The following is a 26686-nucleotide window of genomic DNA, read 5'->3' on the forward strand; positions in this document are numbered from 1 at the left end:
TGAGCTGTTTCTTTCAGGGTACAATGTCTTCTTTAGAGCTCTTGCCAAGCTCCAGTATGCTATCTCACAGAGCAAGAGCAGCCCAAGGCCTGGGACGAACTGCTTGTATCAGCAAAGATGTGTGCTGAAAGTCCTTCACTGCTGTGATTAAGCCATCTGACCCTGACCCTTGTGCCCATGACTGGCCTTTGGGACCAAAGCAGCTCCTTCCCATGGGCTTGTTGCTGTAACCTGCCTGCTTCAATGGAGCTGGCTGCTGCCGATTGATGAGAGGGAATGAACAGGTTTGGGATAATGGGAAAACTGAGGTTTGGCTTATGCTGCTGCCTCCACCCAGGCTCCCAACCCCTCTCCCTGCTCCATATGCTGATGTCCAGCCAAGCCCACAGCTCTGCTTGAGTTTGGCCTCACTGTGCTGCCCTCGTGGCTCTGCCCGCTGTGTCCTTACAATCAATAAAGGCTTGTGATTTGGAGGGGACTGCCTGCCCTGCTACAGCCCCTGCCTGGTCCCCTCAGTGGGTCACACCTCCTGTGGGAAGCTGAGCTAATTGCGTCTTTGGGAGGGAAGGCAGGAAGCAGGGCAGCCATGACCCCCTGGCCTGGACCTGAGTCTGACGGCATGCCTGACCCCCCCACAGCTGTGCTAAGCAGCTCTCACATGCATTTGTATGATGTGGTGCGTTGTGGGAATCGGGAATGGATAGCGCTTCCCCACACACACCCGGGGCAGGTCTGTGGCCTGTGCCTGTGGTATGGGCAGAACTGGGGGACCTGGGTCCTCTTAGCCCCTCTGCTGCCCCCATGTCTGATCACCCCTCTTTCCTCTCCCTGCGTTCTTCCCTGGTGCTGTGTGCAGGTGCCTCAGTATCATCTCTCTCCTTTGGTGAGCTTTTAGACTAATGTCTGACCTTCTACTGCCTCTGTTTTCTTTTCCTGGGTATTTTGTGGCTCCAGTCCTGTTCTTCACCTTCTCTGTATGGCTGCCATTTGTTCTTCATCTTCCTGCTAGCTGGTTTTCTGTCTGAAACCACTCAAACAGTGCTCTGTAGCAATCACTGCAGGCTATTCCTTTCACTCCTGTTCTGCTGCTTCCTTTCGCGCTTGATCTGTGTGACTCAACTTTTGTGTTACCGAATATTGGCATATCCTCCAGGATTTTGGTGCCCTTGTGCATCAGTCCTGTACCAGACGCTGTCTGCAGCTGCTTCTGCACTGCACCATCAAATCCATTCTGGGGTCACAGTTTTGGGAACCAATGGACATGGCCTCTCTGCACATGTGAGGCTGTCCCGCGTGGAGAACAGAGGACAGTCTGGTTGGAATAACTTTCCTGTGGGGGCTAAGAAAATGTTTCCAAACAGGGGAGCAGGGAGGCTCAGGAACAGCCTCCACTGGCAGGCAACTGACCAGGGGAGGTTTGAGAAAGCTTTGGGATGTCTCTGAGCAGGATTAAGTGATGGTAGCCTGAGCCAGCTGGGGACCAGGCTGGGCTGAGCCAGGCCACCCAGGAGATCTCAAAAGCCCAGAACCTTGCACATGATGCCTCCATGACCTCCGAGGAAGGAAGGAAGGAGGCAGCTCTGAGGCAGACGGAGGTTCCTGCTCCGATGAGGAAGCCTCCAGAGCCAGATCCCATGGCTGTTTGATTTCTGTGCATGCACCTCTCGCATGCAGCTACACAGATGTGCATGTGTGGTCTCTCACTGGTTGTTCTTCTGTTAAATTCTACCACCATCCTTTACCCTCCACAGTAACTGCAATCTACACAGGTAAGTGACTCTTTTTTTGTTCTGACGTTCTCTAGTTGCAGGGGTCTGAGAATAAAGCATAGCAAAGGGGGAAAAAAAGCAGTTTTGTGGGGAGGATTCAGTCTTTTTGCTGCCAGGGTTTGGGGACACTGGCATTTGAAAGAGAAGATTGCAGCAATAGGGGCATCCCTGCTTGGTGAAGGATTGGCAGGCAGTGAGGTGACTTAGGCATGCTGCAATCAGGAAGCCCCAGAGATTTCAGCACAGCATCCTCACGTAATAGTTTTGCGCAAAAAAGAGCACAACCTACAGCTTGCAACATGATGCAGGTTTCAGAGCCAACCTTACAGCCCGGCAGCTCTTCCTCAAAGTTAGACCAAGGACCATCCGCGGGGAGGCAGATCATTCCCTGGGCACATGGCCCTGGCAGGGGAGAAGGAAGGGGACTCATGAGCCACCTGGGAGACCCTGCCTCAGCCTCACCTGGACAGCGTAGAGGTGGAAATGTCTGTAGCTGCATGGCTTTCCTGAGTAGCTCCTTGTGTTTGTGGTTTTCCAGTGGGTATGGATCATCTCTGGCAGTCTCTGAAGAACAGCCAGCTGGAGCCAGGGCAGAGTGTGTGTTGCCCAGAGCTGCAACAGCACTGGGAGCTGGGACTCACGGAAGTGTGAGACCAAGTGACAGTGAGTGAGCTGGAAAGTAGCAATGAGCAGAGCCTGGTGGTGGCTTCAAGGGTGGGACACTCGGGGAACGTGAGTGAGGCAGCGTTGGGGTTCTGGCCCAAACTTTGGAGCACCCAGAGAAGTCCCTACCATGTCGAAAGATCCTGTCTGCCACCTGAGCCCATGGGAGGTGCTGGTGGCAGAGAAAAGCAGTGGGGGTGGGTGATGGGCTGACAAAGAGCTTATGGATCACGATTAAGGGGCAGACTAGCATGGATGATACTGTTGCGGGTGTGTGCTGTGGCCACCTGATTAGGAAGAAGAAGTAGATGAGGGCTTCTGCAGACAGCTGGAAGTAGCCTCGTGTTTGCAGGCCCTGGTCCTCCTGGGAGTCTTTAACCATGCCAATATCTCCTGGAGGGGCAACAGAACAGGGCACAGGCAATCCAGGAGGTTCTTGGAGAGCATTGATGACAACTTCTGGATACAGGTGACAGGGGAGGCAACAGGGAGAGATGCTCTGCTGGACCTCAGGTTAACCAACCTGACAGCTTTCTATGGTGGAATGACTAGCTGGGTAGATGAGGGGAGAGCTGTGGATGGTGTCTACCCTGACTTCACACATAACACCCTAGAGCAGGGGGTTTGGACTAGATGATCTCCAGAGGTCCCTTCTAACCTCAGCCACTCTGTGATTCTGTGAAGAGGCTTAGTGTGGGTTTAATGTGTTTTTCAGAAGGGTCAAGGACCTTTTCCAGCCTTGAGGTGTTCTTTGGAGTTCACCTGTCTTCCCATCACTGACTCTTGACAGCTCTTTTCATACCTTCTCAGAGGACCTCAAACTGCTGTGATCATTGAGGGAAAAGTGCGGTGATTTGTTAGAGCTCAAAAAGCCCATGACTGCAAGCAATGACTTTGGGAAGCATGCAGATATAGTGTCAGAAGTGTGAGCAGTGTTTCTTGAGTACACTCTGGTTACCAGGAGGGTTTGTGGAGCAACCCTGGTATCCTAGTGACAGGGGTCCTCCTGGTGAGAGCCTGCGCCTGGATGCCCCGTGGCACACAAACAACAGGAGGTAGCAGCTCTGACACCAGTGGGAGGTTCCCTCTCCAAAGAGGAAGACTCTTGCAACACATGCAATTTACCCGCGTGGTTGTTTCCTTCCTGTGGTTGTACTCTCTTGCATTCTCTTGCATGAGCTGAAAGGCAGCGGGTGGTGCTGAGATTTCAGTCCTGCCCTAGGACTTTATGCTAACATGGTTTTGAGAGGGCTGGCTCTGGCCCTTCTTCTGGTCCTTGCACCTCTGAGGGCTGCACAGGGAAAGGAGGAGCCTGGTCCTAAAGACCAAGGAAGACCCCAGGAAACAGGTAAGAGCTTCTCACTGTGCAAGAGGAGGTTTGGCTGCTCCCCTTCCTGTAAGTTTGCTGTGCATCTTTACCAGGTTCAGCATGCAATAGCTGTATCTGAGAGGACTGGAGCTGGTGCCCATGCCAGGGCCCAAGACACCTGTACCTCAGCCAGACTGTGGTGACATGAAGCTGCATTTGGGGATGGAGGGCCGCAAGCCTTGGTGTGCTGGGAAAGTCTCCAAGAGCATGGGGCTGCAGAATTCCTCTGGGAAGGGGCAGTATCCCTGGGAGCAGGAGGTGGCCAGCTCTCTTTGCAAGGTGTGCAGGTGAAGCCTGAGTGTGTGGCCATCAGAGCACTGTCCCCATTACAGGAGACCTGGTTGCTGGTGCTCAACAAAGACCTTGAAACCTGTGAGATGGAGTCCAGCTGGGTGCCTGAGCTCCTGTGTCATCTGGGATGCCTGCTCTTTCCGGGAGACCCGTGGGGACAGGAGCTAGGGTGCCACGTGGCTGTGTTGGGGGTAGTGTGAGAAAGATAGGATGAGGCTGGACAGTCAGGGACTAGTCACATCCTGCACTGAAAATCCATCCCGGAGAAGGTAACAACCCTGCTCATTGCCATGCACAGACCAGAAGGATGCTTAGACAGACCCAACCTTACACGTTAAGCCTTGGCAGAAGGCAAATATGCACCTGGGACACTGTCCCTGCTGAGAGTAGAGCAAAAGGAACAGCCTGTCACTTTGCTGAGCTAGATGGGCCTGGGCATGGGGTGGGACTGTGTGCCTCTAGACCGGAGGAAGTGCACAGGCAGTGACGTGTTGCTAGGGCACATCTGCTGTTTGCGGTTCTCAGCTGGGCATCCCTTGTCTTCTGTAACCAAGGCTGTTCAAAAGCAAAACCTTCTCTTAATCGGCTTTTGCTTCACAGCCAAGTTTGTACTTCTTTGTGGCTGTTCAGAAGATGCAATGAAACTTGTCAGATATAGTCTATGTCCCATTAGGATAGGGAAATTCATATTATAGGCACCCTGAGAACTTGCAGAGACCCTTGCAGAGGCTGGCATGGGAATTGCTCCCTTTGCAGGTGCGAGCATCACTGCCCACAGGAATCCTCACGACAAAACCTGCCCTTGCAGCACTCAGCACACTGTTGGGACACGCTATGCGCCTGCTCTCTACCTGTGCTCTCCTCAGCCCGGGAGGAGGGAGAGTGCAGCAAGGATGGGCAGAGCCAGGAGGAGGACAGGGGCCAAAGGAGCAGGGCTTGTGGCAGGGGAAAGGGGCAGGGGCAGGAGCTGGGGTAAAGCAGAGGACCTGAACGGAGAAGGCCCCATGTCCCAGCTGCATGGGGACATGGGCAGGAAGGGAGCAACAGAGGGACAGAGTGAGCCAGCACAGGGACAGCAGAAGAGCTGTGTTATTGCTGTGGAAGTGAGCGACCAGGCATGGCGGCAGGAGGGCATCTCCCACGCCTTCGCCTTCGGGAGGGAGGAAGAACCGTGCCTGGAAAGAGGTGCAGCCCAGCAGGAGTGGCCATGCGTTGGGGACGTGAGGGGCAGGCCGACCTGGGGGCTGAGGGGGACGGGGGGGGACAGCAGCCTGTGCTGGGCGGGTGGCAGGTCAAAATGAGGGGAAAAGGGGGTCTGCTCTTGCAGGGTGATTCTCTCAGGAATCTCTTTGCTGCGGGATGTGGTGGAGGGCTGAGAGTGTCCACGGACACAAGGGCAGAGCAGAGAAGTTCGTGGATGAGTGGTCATTCCTGCTTCATGTGCTCAAGGAGAGCCACCTCCCAGCAGGCCTGGCTGAGGCGTCTTGTCATGACCAAGGGGTGTGTCTCCCTTTTGGGGGCTGGACTCCATCACGGGTGACTCCTGACACCCCCATCATCTGCCCTGCCCCACCTGGTCATCCTGCAACCCTGATTAACATGCACCCCCTTTTGCCTCTGCCAGAAACATGCCAAAGACCCCAGTGGGATCGAAGACTCCAGCTGTCACCACACCAGGTGAATTACAGGAAGAATGAAGAGGTGGTGCTGAGGTGCCCCGAGGGTCTGCAGCCGTCCTTCACTGAGGTCAAATGTGCAAGTGAAGTCCAGTCTATCAGTCACGGGAAACCTGTATACAGAGAAGTTTGGATGGGGAGGAATGGCACAGCTGGCTGGATCCGCATTCGGTCTAACGTGGAATGCATCGGTAAGGGAGGCTTCAGGATCTCTCCTGACTGCCCTGCTCTGCCCTCCCTGAACAGGAAAATGCAGGCTGTGCGTGCACACAAAGTTTCAGCCTCTCTGCCAGGCTAGGGAAACAGTAGGTGCTGCTGAAGGCAGTCCTGATGGAGTCCCTAAGCCTACCCTGTCCTTGTCCAAGGTTGCCAGGCGCACCTTGGAGTGGAAAGTGGCCAGTGCCAACGTTTGTGCCTTCGGGTGCTGTCATGAAGGGTCTGAGAGAGCATGCTCACAACAGGCCAGGGCAGGGTGCTGGGCATGCAGGAGTCCAGCCTTCAGTTCTTGTGTGTGCAGGAGGCTTGTGGTGATGGTGTGTGGGTGACGTGGGGCTCCTTGAGGGCTTTTGGCCCTGGTAAGCCAAGAGTATTTGCTGGGGGGAGAGAGGATAAAGCGTTGGGCAGGGAAGAGGTATGTGCGGTGCAGGCTGTGGGCTGCACTGAATCACAACTGTGGTGGGCTCTGCTGCCTGTGTCCCATGCAGTTGTGGTAGTGCTCCAACCTGCTCCCCACTTACTGATCCCCCCATGGGCCCTGCTCCATGCTGGGCTCAGGCTCAGTGCCATGTAGTCGCAGCTTGGGGCACTGAGATCCCTGCCAAGGGAGGGTAGGGTGATCTTGTGGTGTTTGAGAATCCCAGTTAGATGTCGCCAAAGCTTGGGTGACAATTAGCCCTCTGCTGCTGCCCAGCTTGCTGCATGCCCTCTGACTGGGCCAAAGCGAGAGGGCTCAGGGTTGGTTCCCCACTAGCAGCTCTGAGCAAGGGCAGTAGGGGATGTGGGCTGGAGAGGAAGGGGATGATGCTCCTCTGACAGTCTGTGATCCATGAGCAGGGGCCATGGGGTGAATCTCCATGCCTGGGCCAAGTTTTCAGGGTGTCCTGCCTTGTCCCTTCGACCCTGTGTTGGCCTGTCCGGCAGCACACACCCAGGCTAGGTGGTGGGAGCTTGGAGGCCCCTGAACCAAATGCTGGTTGGACAGTGCCCTCCCTGGTGCCCAGAGTCCCTGGAGCTCCCTGCTCTTCCTGGCCTTTCCCAGGAGGCCTAGGGGAAGCAATGTGGGATCTTTCTTCCCCTCATCCCCTCCCTGGAAATGTTGTGGGGAGAGCTCCTCTGTACTGTGTCCCAGAGCTCCATCCCTCCTCATACAGTGCCAGGACACAGGATCCCCCCCTTCTCTTGGGTCTTATCCACAGCATGGAAAGGCTAGTTCTCCAACAGCCAAATATACTTGGCTGTGGAACTGCTTGGACCCACAAACACTGAGGGGGGACAGCTGCCTTGAGCAATGGCAATCAGTGCATACACCTGTTAAGCCATGCCTGTCTTCTTAGCACACCAGGATCCCAAACCCATGAGCCCTGCTCCCCAACTCAGAGACATGAAGGGACTGCAGTCAGCCTCGTGCTGCTTCTTCTTACCTGCTGGGTGGGGAGCAGGGTGCTCTGACTGCAGCCTCCTTGCAAAGGCAGGAGGGGAAGGGAAGGAAATGACGCACTTGCAATGTTTCCTTCACAGAACTTCTCCAGGTTGTCCCTGGGACCTCGGAAGTTTCTGCTACCAGTATCAAACTGAACTGGACCTGCATGTTCCCTGACACCTGCCAGCACATGCGGGCCATGTGCCGCCTTGCCGGGCCTTCCTCCCCTCCCTGTGAGGCTGAGGAGGTCACGGGAGAGGAGATGCTACAGGGCCAGAAGGGAACATTTACCTGCCCCCCTCTGCAGCCCTTCACTGAGTACAGTGTCACCATCTCCTTGCCCCCCAGCACGGTCCTGTTCACGTGGCAATTCCGGACAGAGGAAACAGGTATGTGTCCATGGGCAAGTGCAGCAAGGACAGGACAGTCCTGGGCTGTGTCACAGGTGGGGGAGGCTGGTAAATGCACCTTTTCCTCTGCAGCTACTCCCTGCAGTGATGGTCCTGAGATTGGGGCCTGCAGGGATTTGGGGCAGGGACTGTGCAGGGCCCTAGAGCAGAGCACATGCCTTGCTCACCGTCCCCGACACACCAGCTGCAGCAGTATGTCTGCCCTTTTGGGGAGCAGAGCCTGCTTGGGGGGTCAGTTTGCAGGGTGTCCTCTGGACCAGGAGCTGCCTGCACCCTGCTCTGGCCTCAGCCCCATTCCCCGGCCCAGTGCGTGACTCCGTCCTCCTGTGCTTCCAGTGCCGGACAAAGTGGAGAATCTGTCACTGGATCGCAGCACCGGGTCGCTCAGGTGGAATGCGCTGCCCTCCTGCAAAGGGGAGATCCTTGGATACCAGGTACCAGGCTACCCCGGACTCACAGGGGTACTCCCTCCCCTCCCCAGGGGTGTCCTGCCTCGGCTGCTCTGGGCATGCAGGTGGGGAGAGCAGGGAGGGTAAAGCTGTGATGGCCCACAGTTCCCCCATGTCCGGTCCTGCTGAGGTGAATTTCATGCTCTAACAAGCCTGAGCGTTTTCTACACCCAGTCTTTGTTCCTCCTGCTCCGGTGCTGTCTGGAGAAGTGCTGGGTGCCCCCTGCCCCACGGGCTTCCTCTTGACTGTGCAGAGCCTGGTGTTTGGATGGCTTTGCAGATTGGTGTGCAGCACTTCGTGGCGTGTTCATTGGCTTACAGGCCACGGGGGTAGCCAGCTCATAGCCACCTGGAGATAAGATATGTTTCCTGCCTTACTGGGATTTCTTGGAAAACCTTGTCCAGTTCTGAGAGCAAAGGACTGCTCTGAGCAACCCCCTCCTCCTGCTTGCTGCTCTGCTGGTGAACCTCTGGTGCAGCAGATTCCTCTCAGCTGACGAGCGCTCCTCCGAAATGCCCGGCTTCACTGGGAGAGGTTCATAGTTCCTTTGAATTGCCCTCCCTGCGTGGCGAGAAGTGCCTCGTCTTTCTGATCAGTCAGGGCTCTTTGCTCAGCGTAGTCCTGCTTTCTGGTATTTGGTGCCTGACTCTCTTACCAGCGTGCTCTGTGGCCTCTCTGAGGACAGACCTGTCTGTAGGGTGAAAGGGGGCCCCAACGTGCTGCTGCTTCTCCCCCCGTGAGCTCTTTCCTGAAGGAGCCACAGAAGTGGGGCCACGGCTGCATTGCAAAGACCAGGCCACCGGAGCTTTGGGAGTCCGTGCCAGCTGGCTTTCTGCTCCCAGACACCGGGGCTTGCGGCAAGAACCATGTCTGTGGCTTTGAATCAATGCTCCCTTGCGCGTTTCCAAGATAGCATTTCCGTAAGCATCCCTGCAGCAGCAGGGCTGGGCATGGGCTCTCAGGTGACGTTCAGATGACCCAGTGGCACTTGGAGAGCCTTGATTGACATCCCTTGCGGGGAATTCTGCCATCCCCTCTCCAAATGAGTCACCTCCATGTTGCCATGCTCCCGTGAGCCTGGTGCTTCCAACGTGGGGCCCAGACAACCCTATGCAGGGCCCAGGCAACCCTACGTGGGGCCCTTCTCAGGGTCACTGCACCCCCCGAGCTTTCCCTGCCCTTGCAGGGGATGCGGCGTCCTGGAGCGCCAGGGGCAGCTGCCCCATGAGCATGTTGCTGCCGGGCTGCCTTGGCCCCGAGCAAGAGGTCAGTGCTGCTCGCCTCCAGCTCTCTGCCCTCCTGCAGCTGAGCATCACGGCCAGGAGCGCACACGAGGGCGGCTTCCTGGAGATTGAGCGGCTGAGGGTGAACGGCTCTGTCACCGAGCACGCGCTGCCGGACCACCGACCTGAGCGCACGTACGTGGTGACGGTGCAGGGCCTCACGGCTGCCGGTGCCGGGGATGTGTCACGCCAGGAATTTCTGAGCAGCGACTGGGGTAAGGGGTCCGCACGGGGTCCCTCTGTGGCGACCGCGGAGCGCGGCAGGCGGCCGTGCAGCGGGGCGGCGGGGGCCTGCCCCCCCTGCTGAGCCCCAGGCTGCACCAGCAGCTCTGCCAGGGCAGATGCGGGGGCAGTCAGGCCCCAGCGCCGCCCCCGTCTCGCAGAACGGCTGCGCGGCCTCGGCCGCACCAGCCGGGGCAGCTCTGCAGCCTGCGCTGCCCGCGGGCTGCTGCCTGCGCCGCGCAGGGCCCCTCCGTGCTCTGCTGCCTGCTGAGCCTGGGCCCTCTGGTTCCCCGTCAGGCACCGCCGCCCCTCTCAACGTCAGCTCCTGCGGCGCTCGTGACATCTCCCCATCCCAAGGGACGGCCGTGCTTCCCCTCCGCCCCATCGCCCAGCCCCACGCGGCGGTGAGGTGAGTGCAGCCCCTGGGGAGCTCGGCTGCTCTCCGTCCCGGGAAGCCTTTCCCCCACGGCTGCCTCCGCTCTGCTCTCCCGCTGCCCATGCCCCCCGGCCCCTCTGACAGCCGTGCCTTGCAGGGAGCACCAGCTCATCGTTGCTGTGACCCAGGACACCGCTGCGGAGGCAGGCGTCTGCTCGGAGGAGCTGCAGCCCTTCGACGCCAGCCTGCAGCACCGTGCCTACGTGGCCGCGGTGCTCAACCTCACAGCCCCCACCGACTTTGTGCTGGGTGATGGGACTCACCAGCACGGTTACTACAACGCTCCGCTCCAGCCGGATAGAAACTACACGGTCCTTCTCCGCCTCGTCCGCCGCCAGCAGCAGGTAGCCTCTCGCGGGGCTCGGGGCTCGGGCTCGGGCAGAGCCTGCTCCTTCCCCAGGCCCTGTCGCCAGCGGAGCAGTGAGAGGGGCTGCTCCTGCCCCACGCACTGAAAGCCGGGGCGCCTTGGCAGCACGGTCCCGCTGGGGAGCTTCGGCCACAGCTGGGGCGTTTTGTGGCCCTGGGGGGGAGGTCTTTGCTCCCGGGAACTGGCAGCTGGGCAGCAGTGGCCTGAGCTCTCCCTCCTGTCTCCTCCAACAGGCAGAGAAGTTCACCTGTGTTTGCTACAGCTTCTCTGTTGGTAAGTGGGCTCCTCTCTTCCAGGCTGGGCTCAGCCCCACACCCTGTGCCCGAGGCACCCTCCCGCATCCTGCCTTTTCCCAGCCTGGCCGCTTCCCTTGGAGAGGGTTTGGCCGCTCCCAAGGGCAGTGGGGTCTTGGTGTGGGGGGCAGAGGAAACCTTTTATTTCTCTTACATGTGGGTGTTCCTCCATCCCAGAAGAATCCTGGTCCACAGAGTTGTGTGTGGGGAAGGGTTCTAGGAAAGTGCCCAGCTGAGGCTCAGCATGGGAAGATCATAGTCCCCTCATGGAGTAAGCCCCTCGGATGTGTTGGCCTTGTTGACTGGGGATTGTGCCTTCCTGCCCTTTCAAAGACCCAGAGCAAAGAGCCAGAGATGTGGCAGTGCCAGCAGAGAGGGTGGAAGGAGACGCAGAGCTGAATTGTTTCCTAGCTCCCTGCAAGGCAGGGCATGACTGGGCTTCACTGCCTGTCCCTGCAGCAGCCAGGATGGCAGAGCCCAGACACCCAAGTGCGCACACATGTGCTCACACCCAATGCCAAGGGTGGGGGCCCTCATGGACCCATTCCCCAGGCAGTGACACCCACCCCCGGCTCTCTGTTAGCTGCAGGGCAAGCCCCGGCCCCATGGCCCTGGACTGCGGTCATAGTGGTTGCTGTGCTCTTGGTGTTGGCCTTCCTGTCTGCAGGGATCCTGTGGTTTGTGCTGTCCAGGTGAGTGGCTGAGGGGCCTGGATCACTGCTCTGTTGCAGGCCTTTGTGTGCTGGGGGCAGCTGGGGCTGGAGAGGGTCCTCTCCCCTGCTGCTTCCACTTTCTGGGTGATGTGGATGCAGCCGGCTGGTCCCAGCCCCACTCAGCTGGTAGGGCTCCTGCCTGGGGCTCGTGAACATCTTCCCTGGGGCTGTGGCAGGGGCCACAGGCACCAAGAGCCCCCATTCCCTGTGACTCTTCCTGCCACTGCTGCTGTCCCTCGAGGTGCTGGTGGGCAACTCTTCTGCCAGTTTGTGGGAGGCCAAGAGCAGAAGGGTGCAAAGCCCTCCCTCCCTCTGCTGCTGGGGTTGGCAGGGCCCTGGGCAATGTCAGCCTTGCCCCTCTCAGGATTGCCTTTTGTCTTCCCAGGAGAAAGAAGGCCTTGATCAGCCAAACCAAGGGGAACAATTAAAAAGGTAGGAAAAATGCATCTCCCTGGGGCCACCATCGCAGAGATGGCTGCAGGGCTGAGGTGGGCAGCAGTTCTCCTCCAGGAGGGCCTGGTCCTTGGCAGAAACATCTGCTCATCCTCTGCCATCCTGGGGTGACACGTCCCATTTTTACCCCAGCTCTCTGGTCCCCTGGATAGTCAAGATGACTCTCCCCGCTGGGCCCCAGGCTGCAGCCAGCGAGGCTCCAGGCACGTCTGCCCAGCCTGGCACAGCGGCAGGGACAAGCAAAGAGGAGCACCCAAAGGGGAGACTCGTCTCTTGCCCTTTGGAGGGACCCAGGATTGTGGGCAGGGCCCGGGGAGGGCTGACCCTCCCCTGTGATGGGGAAAGCTCTGCTGGGAGGTATTGCAGGAGGGGCAGGCCCCGGGGACTGGCTGCTTTCACATGTGCATGTCTGGGACACCCTGGCCGCCTCTAGGGACCTGTGGGTGGGCACAGCTGGTGACAGGGTTGGGACCGTGCACTGCCCAGCACTCCAGCCTGTCTCAGACACTCGCCCATTCAGGCAGCTGTGGCGGGGGGACCTCCCCACACTGCCAAGGGCCCCAGGCAGCCTCTGCCCTGGGAGCCAACACCCCATATCTGTTCACGACAGCAGGAGACGGGCGGAGCAGTGAGGGAGTGGAGAAGAGGAGGAGGATGTCCCTGGGTAGGTGCTGATGGCACCCCAGGCTCCCCAGCCCCTCCTATGACTGTGACCAGCCCTGGGAGCCCTCATCCAGTTCAGCAGAGCAAGAGGAAAATGCAAAGCCAAGGAAAGGCTGTGAGCTTTTTGTTCCCTGAACCCCCTACCTCGCCCCATCCTTCACTTACTGATGTAATGCTTGGCATATTTTGATGAGACTTCTTAGAGTTCCTTTTTTTGAGGCTTTGCTTTCTTTTTTGATTTCCTGGAAACAGGAACTGGAAACAAGGCTTCCTAGCCCTTGAATTTTATGGGCTCAGGCTAAGGTTTGGCTTGTGCTGCTGTCTCCAGCTGGACTCCCAACCCCTCTCCCTGCTCCATGTGCTGCTATCCAGCCACACCCATAGCTCTGCTCAGATTTGGCCCTCACCACTCTTCCTGCTGTGTCCAGAAAACCAATAAAGGCTTGTGGTTTGGAGGGTGCTGCCTGCCCTGCTACAGCTCCTACCTGGTCCTCTCATTGCCCTTATAGGGTCACATCTCCCATGGGAAGCTGAGTTAACTGCATCTTGGGGAAGGGAGGCTGGGAGCAGGGCAGCCATGACCCCCTGGCCTGGACCTGAATCTGACGGCACGCCTGATTCCCCACAGCTGTGCTAAGCAGCTCTCACATGCATTTGTATGGGGCGCATGGTAGGAATCAGGGAAAGGCGGTGCTCTCCTGTGCACACCTTGGGCAAGACTGTGGCCCATGCCTGTGCTGTGAGCAGAGCTGGGGGACCTGCATGCTCTTCGCTCCTCTGCTGCCCCCACGCCTGATCATCTCTGGAAGAACAGTGAAGGTCCGAGCTTGACGCCACAATGGCCAGCACAGAGCCTTTACTGGTAAGACACAGAACAGAATCAGGGATTCAGCCCTGGCTCTAAGGCCCCTTCCCCTTTGAGCAGCTCTGGCAGAACCAGTCTCCAAGGTGCAGCAGCCCCTCCTGGGAGGTAAACTGTGGGTATAGCATCAAGGGTACCCAAGCTTAAATGCTGCAACCTCGGACTGCCATGGTGGAGACAGATAGGCTGGTGAAGGAGCCTCCCCAGAGCTGGCAAAGCTACAGCACCTGGGACAATCAATGTCAACAAGACAGCACTTGAGGAAGGGGTTTTCAACCAGGATAGTCCTATGGGGTGGTGGCTTTTCCTTCCCCTGGCTCTTCTTGGCCTTGGACTTTGTGCAGGACAGTAAGACTGGGCTCCTGAGCCCTGTGTATCTGATAGAAGTTTGATGATCCCCTGGTGGAACAGTTTTGTGTTGGTGGAGCAACCTTTTTTCCCATGCAGCTGCCTGCAGGGCAGGGCAGCTAGTTCTCTCTATCCCGGGCACAAACAGGTCAAGTCTCGGTGCCTCCTCTCTGGCCTGCACACTCAGGCTGTGATGCTAGGTAAGTTCCTGCCCAAATTCTGGGAAAAGGGCAGGGTTCCTGCTTCAAAGCCTGGTCGGTGACAGCACAATTTGGAGACAGTCCAGACTGCCCTGTCCAGCTGCAGAGGATACAGGAGTAAAGCATCTTGGGGCTGTGTACACCCATCTCATCTCCTCTGGTTTCCACAGTCACTGGCAGAGAGCTGTCAAGAGAGCTGGAAGTCCTGGCCAGAGATGGGCTGTGGTCATGCCTCTACTTGAAGTTTCCATAGGTTTCAAATGAATTCAAGTAACTGAGGGCTAGTTCGTAGCAGAGCCGATATTGCTCCTGTGGACAGGACACACATGAGTACACGGTGCATGAACCCTTGTCATGGAAGCCAAGCCTGGTTGCTGACAGCTTTCTGAGCGAGCCTCACACAGATACAGCCTACGCTCCTCCTCCCCCTTGCAGCCCACCTTCCCCCACAGAGAAATCACCGGTGTGTGCTCCAGTGAGCTGAGGGGCAGCAAGAGGAAAACCAGCATCCACAGCACAAAGTATCTGCTGCTCACACCCATCCAGAGTGCTTATCCCATCATGGCTTCTAGCACCTAACTGGGAGGTAGGTGCCATGCAGGCACCTAAGCACCCACTGGTTCAGCCCTCAGCTGAGCAGGGCCTACGGACCAACAAGGGGCAGCTCAGCCTGTGGGATGCTCCAGCACCCATGTGGTCCTGCAGAGCCTCCTGCTGAGTGGGTTGGGTATGTCCCAGCAAGGAAAAAGTAAGGTTTCCAGAGGTCTCATCTTCCCCAGAAGGATCTGAACACACAGGTTCTGGCGTAGCTGCCAGGACTGCTCAGGCTAAGGCCCTTGCTCTGATGTTGCCATCCCCAGCTGGGTTTGGAGTCAGTACCTACCACATCCTTAACCAGCTGTCTCCGCCGCCTCTTCAGCATCCTCACAGCCTGGGACACATCCACCAGCCCCTCGCTTTGGATTTGCTCACAGAAGAAACTGGCAGCACAGAAGATCCCACTCCGACTGGCACCGTCCCTGCGGAGAAGTGCAAGTGGAGAATCACTTGGCCTGGGATCACCTGGTAGTACTGAGCCTTGGGGGGTGTCCTGCTAGCCACACAGGCCTGGGGCTCTCAGCATGGTTTCATATACAGATCCTGCATGAAGCCAGCCTCCATGGGGAAGCCTTCCTCCCATGAACACAGCTGAACCCTTGTCCACAAGTCCACTCTTCCCCTTGGCTGAGACTGGAGCTGTGACCCAGGTTTGATGATGCAGCCTGGACTGTGCCACAGCTGCCCCTGCTAGAGACCTCGCTCACCAACAAGTGACGAGTATGTGTGCATCTTTGCTCTGTCGCTGGTGTGTTTCCACCTTCCCCAGCAGGCTGATGATGGTGGCAGGGCATGGGGGAAGGCGCTGCTGCATGGGCCAGTCCTCCAGCTGACAGAACTGGACTTTCAGTGCAGATTTCTTGGGCTAGCAGGGAAGAAAGGCAGTGAGCTGTGACTTCAATCCCAGAGCAAAACCTGCTGATGCTGGAGCCCTGCCAGTACTCCCAGCTCTCACAAGGACTGATCTCACTTCACCGTCTCTGTGCAAAGGGCCCACCTGCTGCTTGTTGGTCAGAGCAAGTGTCCGGACTGTAAAGCCAGCTCCAGGCTCCTCTGAGATCAGCTGGACATGGAAACGGCCATAAATAGCTTCCCCCTGGGTGGGCCAGAACTCCACGTACGTCTGGGGAGTGACACACACGTTATCACACACTGCCTCAACTGACATGCATAGCAGAGCTCAGCAGTGCTCGCATGGGTACACTCAGGCCAGCCCTTCGCCCACAAATCGCAGCGAGCACAGGGGTGCTCTGCCTGCCATGCACTTGGGACCAACCAACCCACAGAGAAGCAGTCAGAAAAAAAACCACCCCCACAGAAAGGACACCTGGGCAGGAGTAAGCAAAACCCAAAGTATGCCCCTTCCTCCCTTGCTATAGCCCACGCCATGACAGTGGGGAGACCCCATCACTGTAGTGCCTTATGAGAAGAGCTGCAGGGGGCTCAGGGCAGAAAACACACTGCCTGGCCCCATGGTGAGCCTGGGGAGGGGAGGGAGGCTTGTGGGCTGCTGACCTGGTCCAGCTCCTGGAGTTGGTTTAGCACAACCACCGAAGTGCAGGTGTAATCCCAGACCAGAGCCCAGAAATCCACCAGCGTGGCCAGAAATGGCAGTTGGGTGATGATGAGTCTGTCTTCCTCAGTGTATGTCTACAAAACAGACCGGGGAGGAGGTCACATAACCCACCCCCTTTGAGCCCCTCTAATCACAGCAAAAGGTCCCTGCCTCCTCCCAGCTGGGCTGCTGTTTCCAGCCCTGCGCAAGGACAGCCTTACCGCAGAGGGGATACCTCTAGCAGTGGTTCCCGGCTGCTGTGCGTGTGGGCAGGGGTAACCCTGGCCCTCCCTAGCAGTGCAAGGGGCAGGAGCATCCCTGATGGGAAATTTCCACACGTACCCCCCCTCCCCCCCCCCGCCCGAGCTGATGTTGAGCCCTGGGGACGGCAGATACTCGGTCCCTGAGGGGTGAGTCTGCAGGTGGGTGACAGGACGATAGGAGATGGGGAGAACAGCTTCCTCCTGCAGGTCCTCACAGAGCTGAAGGAAACAGTCAGTCCCCATGGATCCATCCCACTGGGACCTGGGGTTATTGCCAGTATCCCCAGTCCCTGTAGTAACCACATTGGACAGGTACCTGAGCAACCTCTATAAGGTTGAATGTCGAATTAGGCTGCTCTGCAGTCCCAGAAACAGAGCCCAGGGAGATGCAGGCCACTGCAGCCCTGCTCAGAGCAGGTTTGCATCCCTCTGCCCCCTCAGCTCATCACACCTGGGCCCTCCTCACAGCAGGCAAATGCCAGAGGCTGTATAGCAGCCTGCTGAGCTGTGTGCCAGGAGGCAGCCAGCACAGGCAGGGTTTAGGCTGATCACTGAGGCCATCTCCTGGCAGCAGGGCCCAGACGCTGGGAAACAGTCACTGAGAGGAAGCCCCAGCACCGGGACACATCAAACCAGGGAGCCACGGTCTAGCCCTGCCTCAAGAGGTGGTGCCTGTGGGGCCCTGCAAGCCTTTGCTGCTCCCAGCAGCTCCAGACCCCTGCTGAGGCTGGAGCCTTACGTCAGCGAACACTGCATTGATATAACCTGGTGAACCATCTGCGTTCAGTGAGGACATGAGGATGGGCCGGCAGGAATCCGCTGTGGAGGCAAGAGGCAGAGAGAGAAAGGGTGAGCCATCCTTTCCCTGCACAGAGGCCCCGGGGCTTTCCTTGCAAGTGATGGGGGTCAGCATGACTCCCTGCAGCACGGGCTGGAGAGGCCTGGATGAGCAGGCACCACCAGCCCCAGGGCCAGGAGGACTCAGGGCTGCCTGTCACAGGATGTCCTGAGCCCACGTGAGTGGAGGCACTAAGGAACAGCAGCATCGCCCTCCCAATTGCTTCCTGATGCCCAATTCTGGGACAGAATTGACCCAGGGGTGTGTTTATCCCAGGGGTAGCCCATGAACCCACAAGTCCGGCAGGCACAGAAGGAAGCGGGGAGGGCTGGATGAGGCTTTGCTCATACAGACAGATCGGTCTAGTCTACACCGAGTATTGTCAGCCAGAAAGTGGCACTTGGTCCCCCTGGGCAGAGCCTGGCAGTGGCGTGGTGCTGGGGAGGCAAGCAGCAGGGCTGAGGGCAGCATCACCTCCCCCATACTGCTCTCAATTGCTGGATCACAGGGCGAGGACAGCCCAGCCCTGCCAGCAGTACCTGGCAGGATCCCTGGCTTGCGGTTCTTGGGCTGGTTGCTGGGTTTCTCCGCTTCTCTGCATGGCAGGAGCTGGAACAACTCGGAAAACTTCTGCAGGGCCTGAAGGGATGATTCAGCTGAGCCATTCTGGCTTATCAGCAGCCTCCCCCCTCCCATTTATGTGTCCCCAAAGAAATGCTCTCCCCATCTCCCTCCCACTGCTGAAGGGGAGCAGCAAGGTGGGTGGAGATACCAGAGACCAGCCTTGTCAGCACAAGATCCTTTGCAATAAAGGAAGTGAGAACATGGGGAGCTGCATATGCAGCCACCCTTGGCACAGCCTCAAAGACGTGAGCCTGGCAGCTCGCCGACCCCACCTCCGGACACCAAGACACACAGAGGGAGAGGCTCTGTCCAGCAGTCAGCAAGCTCTGGCAGGAGAGCCCAATGGTGTGATTTCCCCTAATGAAGCTCAGACTTGCCTTAGAGCCAGCCAAAGTAACATCTGTAATCCCTACAGCTTGCCCCAGAATAAAATCCCATGGTACCTTAAACTCCTTCTCAAGGGTGTTGTTCTGCCTCTGGGTCTCAGCTTCTCGTAGGGAGCTGATGTGGCTGATGACACTCTCCACTGGGACCCCGGTACTGCCGCAGAGCAGGCCTTCAAGCAGCACCTCGTACAAGAAGGCATACTGCTCCTGCACGGGATCACGGGTCAGCTGCACAGCCCAGACCCGGGATCACGGGTCAGCTGCACAGCCCAGACCAGTTCCACCTGTTTGCACCCAGGGCCACAGCATGGGGACCCCTGGGAATCTGGGCCACCAGCCGTCACACTGGACAGAACTCCACATATGTGGCCCTTCACCACCCCTTGCTGTGGGGTCCCTGAGGCCAAAAACCACCGAGGCATCGCTGAGGGCCAGCCAGCAAATGAAATGACCCAGATAAGGCCATCTTCCTGTGGTTCAGTGTTCCCTCTCAGTCCAGACCCCTGCTCTGAGGAAGGAAACTCAGAAAAAACAGTGAACAGCTCCTCCTCTTCAAGGGGCCGAGAAACCTTGCCCACTCTATAGATCCCCTCTGTGGGGTCCTAGCACTGAACAGGCCATGGGAAGAAAGTCCCTCAGCCAGGACACTGATGCCCAGAGGATGCCACGAGGGCAGATTTCCTGCAAGCCTGAAGGAAATGTGGATTCTCACACATCTGCCTTGCCTACAAGACAGCCCTTCCATACCAGGATGACTGGTGCATACAAAGGCTGCTACCACTTCAGAGGGTCTCAAGAGAGCATGGATGCTGCCTAGGTTTGGACACCACTTTGAAAACAAGAACCTGCAGCCTCAGTCACCTGGTAGCCCCAGTCTCTGTGGCTAGACCATGCACCGTCCAGCTTGTGAGGCTTTGTGCGGCCACATCCCTGGAAAGGGTGGGAACCAGAAGCTGTGATCTGCAGCCTGCAGCATGCAGGGGGCAAGTAACTCTCCGCACCTTGGTCTGCACCATGCTGATCCGCTGCTCCCTCAGTCTCTGCACACACCGGAACACATCCACCTTGCCCTCAGCCTTCGCCATCTTCAGGAGGAAGTCCAGGGCGATGAAGGTACCCGTCCGCCCAATACCCGCACTGAGAACACAGAAAAGGGGAATCAGTGCTGCCGTGGCCACCCTTGCCTCAGCACCCAAGCACTCCCAGCCTCGTACCTGCAGTGCACCAGCACAGGGCCAGTAGGGTCTTCTGACACCCGCTTGTTCACCTTCTCCACTAAGCACAGGAGCTGGGTAGGGTTTCTGGGGACCCCATGGTCTGGCCATAGCAAGTAGTGAAACTGCTCCACCAGTCTTGGGAGAGCACAGCCTGTCTGCAGAGAGGGAGAAAAGGGAGACATGGCTGAGAGCAGGGAGCAGGAACCATCCCAGAAAGCTGTGCAAATAATTGCAGGCCAATACATAGGGAGTAGTGGAGAAAACCATGGCAGGGGTGCACCAGCACATCCACCACACTGACTGATACACCATAGCTCAGACAACAGTGGGCACAACAAGGATGAGGACTCTGAGCAAATTCACCAAGCACACAGCCACACAATTCACTTTATTCTCTATTTCCCCACACTGAGAACAGTTAACTCAGAGCATTTGCTGACCTGTCTGTGCTGGAGACCCGGCAAGGCTGATTACAGGGTTTCTCAGCCAACAGCTCCTACCAGATGCTGAACTCCCAGAAACACCCTGCATCCCCAACAGCTACATGCCAGTCTTACCTTCTGCAGGCGGAATATGCGTGTGACAAGGCCTGTGGTGGTCCTCGTGTTGTTGAGTGCAACTGTGAAGTCCCCATAGACCTGCTCCTGCTCTGGCCAGTACTTCTCACACTTGGTCTGTCAAGAGAATCGAGCCCCCTAAGAACTAGCAAACTCATTAGGGGAGTGTTACAAGCCAGCAGCTGTACACTGCATCCTCTGTATCACTGTTCTGCTTGGGCAGGCAATAGATAGTGCAATAACTGATCTATGGCTCAGGTGGAACCCCAGGTCTTGACCAGGGCTGACATGTTCCCCTAGCATTGGAGACTTTCCTGATGCTGCCTACACCCAGGGTGCTGCTACGTGCTTCCTGGGGCAGCAGCCTGCTCCCTGGGGACATGTGCTTCGATGGCAGGCCCTTTCCCTCTCTCGTGCTCCCAAGGGTCAATCCCCTATATCAGGTGGAGGGTGGTGAGCTCCCACCAGGAGCAGGCAGCTCTGGAGCAGGGAAGGGCTCTGGTGTGCAGCTGCTCTCTCTGCTCTTATTGATGCCTGCATCAAAGCAAAGCAAAGCAAGCAAGGAAGCCTGGACCCTGGTGAGGCCCAGGGTGAGCAGAGACTGAGATGGTTTCTCTACCTTGTTCTGCTCCACTAAGTCTGTCAGCATCACAATGACTGAAGTCTTCTCCTGCCAGATCATCTGCCAGAAATCCACCACCGTTCCAGGCAAGGGGCCTTGGGGAGGAAGAGGAGAGCCTCATGTCACTGTCCAGGCCATGGCAGTGTGGCTGCTCTCAGCCACTGCACAGATGCTCAGGGTAGGGCAGATGGTCCCAGGCTACGGAGCAGTCCTGGCTTTCCCTCTGCCCAGGGACAAACACTGAACAGCCTGGGGACAGCAGCACCTAACAAGGATGGCTGGGTACCTTGGCTCCAGCACCCATGTTAGAGAAGGGGACAGGGAAGAGGGAGGGCAGGTGTGCCCAGGGCATGCTGGGGACTCACTACTGCTGCAGGTGCTTCCAGGTGGCCTATTGGGGTCCAGCGGCCAGAGGGCTGGGCAGAGTCTTGCGGCAGTGCAACGTGCAGCCTTTCTCAGCCAGACCCCTAAGGTGACCGTGAGCTGCTCCCACATTTAGGGTCTTATTTCCTGAAAAGTATCTCAGCAGCTTGCATGGAGCCTTTGGGACCCCTCATTGCATGCTGCCCAGAGCAGACTAATCCATCCTGGTTCTGTGCCATCACAGGGACCAGGCTTCCAGGAACACTAACAGTGCAGGCATTTGCAGGTTGTCCCATATGAAGGCCAGACCTGTCACACCAGTCTCCACAGGAGATAGGGCAGGTTTGCAGGTGGGAGGAGCTGCAACATGTTCCCACCAGGTCCTTAGCTTGGGCAGTCCAGAGATCAGATCACAGCCTTCTTCTGTGGTCTAGCCACTGCTGAAGTGCCACCAAGGCCTTCCATGCTCAGCAGCAGTGGCCACCAGCTGAGTCAGAGACCCAGGAAATACAGGTCCCCAGACTGAGCCATTAACAGTTCCTCTGCTGCTGTCCCAATTCTGCACACCCCAAAGGACTCAGAGCTGGGACAAGCTTCTCCCAAGTACACACAGGGCCCTGTGCCAGCTCTGGGCAATTCCCAGGGCTGTAAGCACCCACCTTGAGCTGCTATGAAGAAGCGTGGACTCCGGTAGCTCTGTGGGAGGGAGATTTAAAGAGCTCTGATCACATGCATTAAACATTGAACAAAGAGTAAAATAAATGACCACTTCCCACAGGCTCCAGAGCCAAGAGCGCTCAGCACAGCATGTCCAACAGCACCACTCTTGGTCAGCATGGACAGCCAATATCCAAGGATGACATCTCCATTCCTGTCCCCCCTGCTGTGAGCGTGGTCCCTTTTTGTTAAGGATGAGAGTTGCACACAAATCCAGACTCCTCCAGATAGCTCAGGGAGGATGCAAGAAGAATGATAGCCCAGGATCTGCCAACACCTGAGGGCAGCAATGGTGGTGGACAGGACACCACCCAGGACCCAGGACAAGTGCCAGTCCTTGGGCCACCAGTGTGAGAAGGACTGTCCCCGCCCAGTGCAGTAAGATAGCTGGTATCTCCCTTGCCCCCTGCAGAGCAGCAATTTCTCCCTACCTACCTCCACGTAGCTGGCATTGATGTAGCCATTGCCTGTGTCAGAGGACTGCAGCACCACACGGCAGTGATCATCTGAAAGAGAAGGGAGACAGGAGGTAGTGGACTGCCCCTTTGGGGCAGCAGCAGAAGTGACTGTTTAAGGAGGGGGGGTGTGATTTAGGAAACCCCAGGACTGCTGCTCCCTCCTCAGCAGCACTTCAGGCCTCAAGACACATTTGAAAGAATAGTTAAAGAAATGAAGGGTGACAGAGCGCAGGAAGAAGTGCAATGCATGCGGGAGACTGTTAATGCAAAGGCCAATATACACACTAAGTGGGGCCCAGAACAGTTTTAATCTTTAATTAAAATTGGATCACTCCCTCCACTTTCCCACAATAGCCACCTCTGGATGGGACACAGCAGCATTCAGCAATGTCTGACAGCAGGAACAGATATACAAGTGCATGCATAATTAAGTTTGCAGGGAGACTTAAGGAGCAGAAGAGGATTCTCCAGTTGCATATAGAATTGTAGAGCCAACACTACGATTTGGGGAAAACCCTGTGGATTTCAGTGACTACAGGGTCACTGAAATGAGAGGAGGAGCTCAGCGCTGTTGAACAGCTGGAGGGGCACTTACACCCACCCAGTGCCTGTACTGCCTAGCCCCCCTCCAAATCCCTGTGACAACTCCTGGGAGGCTCTGCTTACATGGGACGATGTTCTTGTAGCGGTTTTTGCCCTGATTACATAGTTCCTTCCCAGCATCACAGGGATGCAACAAAGTGGAGACCAGTTTCTGCAGGGGAAGAAGATGAGCACACTCTGGATTAGCACATGTTCTGAGGCTGGCCAAGGCCGTCTGTATCATGTATCCAAGGAGAGGTTGGGTCTGGATGGACAGTGCAACCAAACGGGCAAGCAAAGCTAAACCAGACCTGATACTCTCCCAGACGCCCAGCGCCGTGTCTCTCGGTGTCTGATTCATCCTCTGTCTGCTCTGCCTCTACTTCTTCCCTCTTGAACCTTTTCAGAGCCTCCAGCAGTTCCTCCACTGGGATCCGTGTATTCATCTTGTTCGTACCTATGGGGACCATGAGGTCAGTAATTTAGCCTGCATCTGATGCCTGGCCTTGGGAGTGGGACCTTTGAGGTTGGGACCAGACTGTCATTGTGGTGGGCAGGACCCCACCAAAGCCCTCCACATGCAGGTTCTTCTCTCCTTGGGAGGTGTCCCTTCCCCTTGCCAGCCAGCTCTGACCCCTTTGCTCCTGTAAGGACCTCAGAACCCTCTGCCTGTGTTTTTAACAGAGAGCCCGTCCAGACAGGGCTATCAGGTTCTCTGCTCATACTGCACCTCCTCGACATCTTCTCAGGGGGATAGTGCTGTTGCTCTCACAGGTTTTTGAACTGTTGCGCTTCCTCCTGCAAAACAGCAAGTCAGACCCATAGACCAGCAGAAGTGAGAGACAGAGGAGAGGACATTGTCCATGTAACAACCCTGCCTCCCACCTTGCTTTATCTTCCGGTCCACTCTGCACATTGCCCCGCAGTACAGGGAGCTGGATGTCCCATGGCAGCACAGAGAGCAGGAGAGGTGAGGCACATACTGACCTGAAGAGTAGGAAGAGCAGCAAAATCCCCAGGGCCAGGAGTGCCACGACCAGCGCTACTGCCATAACCACCACCATCCTGCCTAGCTGAGGAATCGGCTCCTGCCCTGCAACCAGCACAGCCCAGACTCAGGTTCCTGCACAGCCCAAACCAGGCAGTGGGACATCCCACTGGGGCAGTGGGGAGGAAAGCAGTTTTTCTCACCTCCCACCACAGGCTTTGTGCTGGAAAACAGCTAAGACAGAGCAGGAAGATAAGACGCTTGCCTGGCATAATACCCTTCAGCATGAACACTGCCTCTCTGACTGTCCCCTGCTATGGCCAGAGCCTGGTGAGGTGTTTGCATTAGTGGGGCTGCACATGTACCAGAGATCACTAAGACTAATATGCAATATGAGACGATGGCATAGATGCACAATACCCATGACTGCCAGCTGTGCCACGCCTTGCAGGCCACCCTCCATTGCCAGAGCAATGATGTGTGTCAGCTGCTCTGCCCATCCTCTCCAGAACCCTTTCCCAGGGAAGGCATGCCGCTTTCAGCATCTGGAAGAGCTGTCAGAGATGGGCTGTGCATGCTCCTGGCCAGCCCGAAGCCTTCCTGTCCTAGCAGCACCACAGCATCATGCTGGGGCGGGTGAGGGTGAGCAAGAGTCAGTGGCCCTGGGAGGCAACTGGGAGAAGGAGGATTTTTATTCCTAGCAGTGCACCCTATGCTACAGTGTCAGCTGCAGCACAGGTCTCGGCACCAGGACAAGACCAGGGGTGTCCAGCCAGTCCTAGAGACCATCCAGCTCTGACATCATGATAGAAATGAGCAGTAAATACCATGGGGACAGAGGCCTGGAGGGAGGCCAGCAAACACCTGTGCAAGTGGCCAAAGATTGCCCTAAACCCATCCACCAGAGTCTCAAGATCATAGGAGTGTGGAAGATCATGGAAGTGAGAGCTGGTTATGGTAGCACCTACTTGTAAGAGAAACAAAAGGTTTCCTCTGCCCCCCACACCAAGACCCCACTGCCCTTGGGAGCGGCCAAACCCTCTCCAAGGGAAGCGGCCAGGCTGGGAAAAGGCAGGATGCGGGAGGGTGCCTCGGGCACAGGGTGTGGGGCTGAGCCCAGCCTGGAAGAGAGGAGCCCACTTACCAACAGAGAAGCTGTAGCAAACACAGGTGAACTTCTCTGCCTGTTGGAGGAGACAGGAGGGAGAGCTCAGGCCACTGCTGCCCAGCTGCCAGTTCCCGGGAGCAAAGACCTCCCCCCCAGGGCCACAAAACGCCCCAGCTGTGGCCGAAGCTCCCCAGCGGGACCGTGCTGCCAAGGCGCCCCGGCTTTCAGTGCGTGGGGCAGGAGCAGCCCCTCTCACTGCTCCGCTGGCGACAGGGCCTGGGGAAGGAGCAGGCTCTGCCCGAGCCCGAGCCCCGAGCCCCGCGAGAGGCTACCTGCTGCTGGCGGCGGACGAGGCGGAGAAGGACCGTGTAGTTTCTATCCGGCTGGAGCGGAGCGTTGTAGTAACCGTGCTGGTGAGTCCCATCACCCAGCACAAAGTCGGTGGGGGCTGTGAGGTTGAGCACCGCGGCCACGTAGGCACGGTGCTGCAGGCTGGCGTCGAAGGGCTGCAGCTCCTCCGAGCAGACGCCTGCCTCCGCAGCGGTGTCCTGGGTCACAGCAACGATGAGCTGGTGCTCCCTGCAAGGCACGGCTGTCAGAGGGGCCGGGGGGCATGGGCAGCGGGAGAGCAGAGCGGAGGCAGCCGTGGGGGAAAGGCTTCCCGGGACGGAGAGCAGCCGAGCTCCCCAGGGGCTGCACTCACCTCACCGCCGCGTGGGGCTGGGCGATGGGGCGGAGGGGAAGCACGGCCGTCCCTTGGGATGGGGAGATGTCACGAGCGCCGCAGGAGCTGACGTTGAGAGGGGCGGCGGTGCCTGACGGGGAACCAGAGGGCCCAGGCTCAGCAGGCAGCAGAGCACGGAGGGGCCCTGCGCGGCGCAGGCAGCAGCCCGCGGGCAGCGCAGGCTGCAGAGCTGCCCCGGCTGGTGCGGCCGAGGCCGCGCAGCCGTTCTGCGAGACGGGGGCGGCGCTGGGGCCTGACTGCCCCCGCATCTGCCCTGGCAGAGCTGCTGGTGCAGCCTGGGGCTCAGCAGGGGGGGCAGGCCCCCGCCGCCCCGCTGCACGGCCGCCTGCCGCGCTCCGCGGTCGCCACAGAGGGACCCCGTGCGGACCCCTTACCCCAGTCGCTGCTCAGAAATTCCTGGCGTGACACATCCCCGGCACCGGCAGCCGTGAGGCCCTGCACCGTCACCACGTACGTGCGCTCAGGTCGGTGGTCCGGCAGCGCGTGCTCGGTGACAGAGCCGTTCACCCTCAGCCGCTCAATCTCCAGGAAGCCGCCCTCGTGTGCGCTCCTGGCCGTGATGCTCAGCTGCAGGAGGGCAGAGAGCTGGAGGCGAGCAGCACTGACCTCTTGCTCGGGGCCAAGGCAGCCCGGCAGCAACATGCTCATGGGGCAGCTGCCCCTGGCGCTCCAGGACGCCGCATCCCCTGCAAGGGCAGGGAAAGCTCGGGGGGTGCAGTGACCCTGAGAAGGGCCCCACGTAGGGTTGCCTGGGCCCTGCATAGGGTTGTCTGAGCCCCACGTTGGAAGCACCAGGCTCACGGGAGCATGGCAACATGGAGGTGACTCATTTGGAGAGGGGATGGCAGAATTCCCCGCAAGGGATATCAATCAAGGCTCTCCAAGTGCCACTGGGTCATCTGAACGTCACCTGAGAGCCCATGCCCAGCCCTGCTGCTGCAGGGATGCTTACGGAAATG

General features: G+C 57.9%; 2 protein-coding genes across 4 annotated transcripts in view; one reads left to right on the top strand and one right to left on the bottom strand.

Moving 5' to 3' along the window:
* The first annotated feature begins 3617 nt into the window (after positions 1-3617).
* On the top strand, positions 3618-13158 carry LOC136995305 (receptor-type tyrosine-protein phosphatase U-like). Of its 3 annotated transcripts, none has more exons than XM_067315624.1 (11): positions 3618-3780; positions 5717-5959; positions 7506-7796; positions 8154-8251; positions 9573-9765; positions 10070-10181; positions 10306-10552; positions 10809-10848; positions 11458-11560; positions 11967-12013; positions 12645-13158. In XM_067315624.1, exons 1-10 carry the CDS (start codon positions 3669-3671, stop codon positions 12007-12009), a joined length of 1482 nt encoding a protein of 493 aa, XP_067171725.1. In that variant the 5' UTR covers positions 3618-3668; the 3' UTR covers positions 12010-12013; positions 12645-13158. The 3 variants fall into 3 exon arrangements, 2 of the variants coding, with proteins under 2 accessions (XP_067171725.1, XP_067171726.1); XM_067315625.1 differs by having other exon boundaries at positions 12950-13158; XR_010886867.1 differs by lacking the exons at positions 10809-10848; positions 12645-13158.
* A 388-nt stretch (positions 13159-13546) lies between these two features.
* Positions 13547-26686, bottom strand: part of LOC106493254 (receptor-type tyrosine-protein phosphatase mu-like) — a 30910-nt gene continuing 17770 nt past the window's right edge. Inside the window, exons 9-30 of the mRNA XM_067316232.1 lie at positions 26102-26294; positions 25686-25797; positions 25315-25561; positions 25019-25058; positions 23874-23979; positions 23617-23684; positions 23198-23343; positions 22971-23058; positions 22282-22352; positions 21789-21825; positions 20764-20861; positions 20145-20261; positions 19585-19742; positions 19372-19507; positions 18428-18577; positions 17900-17999; positions 17262-17341; positions 16220-16354; positions 15702-15827; positions 15412-15569; positions 14991-15126; positions 13547-14416 (exon numbers count right to left, since the gene is read on the bottom strand). Coding sequence (XP_067172333.1) covers positions 14342-14416; positions 14991-15126; positions 15412-15569; positions 15702-15827; positions 16220-16354; positions 17262-17341; positions 17900-17999; positions 18428-18577; positions 19372-19507; positions 19585-19742; positions 20145-20261; positions 20764-20861; positions 21789-21825; positions 22282-22352; positions 22971-23058; positions 23198-23343; positions 23617-23684; positions 23874-23979; positions 25019-25058; positions 25315-25561; positions 25686-25797; positions 26102-26294 — 2577 coding nt within the window. The 3' untranslated portion in view covers positions 13547-14341. The remainder of the gene's footprint in view (positions 14417-14990; positions 15127-15411; positions 15570-15701; positions 15828-16219; positions 16355-17261; positions 17342-17899; positions 18000-18427; positions 18578-19371; positions 19508-19584; positions 19743-20144; positions 20262-20763; positions 20862-21788; positions 21826-22281; positions 22353-22970; positions 23059-23197; positions 23344-23616; positions 23685-23873; positions 23980-25018; positions 25059-25314; positions 25562-25685; positions 25798-26101; positions 26295-26686) is intronic.

The sequence above is a fragment of the Apteryx mantelli genome, chromosome Z, assembly GCF_036417845.1.
Source record: "Apteryx mantelli isolate bAptMan1 chromosome Z, bAptMan1.hap1, whole genome shotgun sequence".
NCBI lineage: Eukaryota > Metazoa > Chordata > Aves > Apterygiformes > Apterygidae > Apteryx > Apteryx mantelli.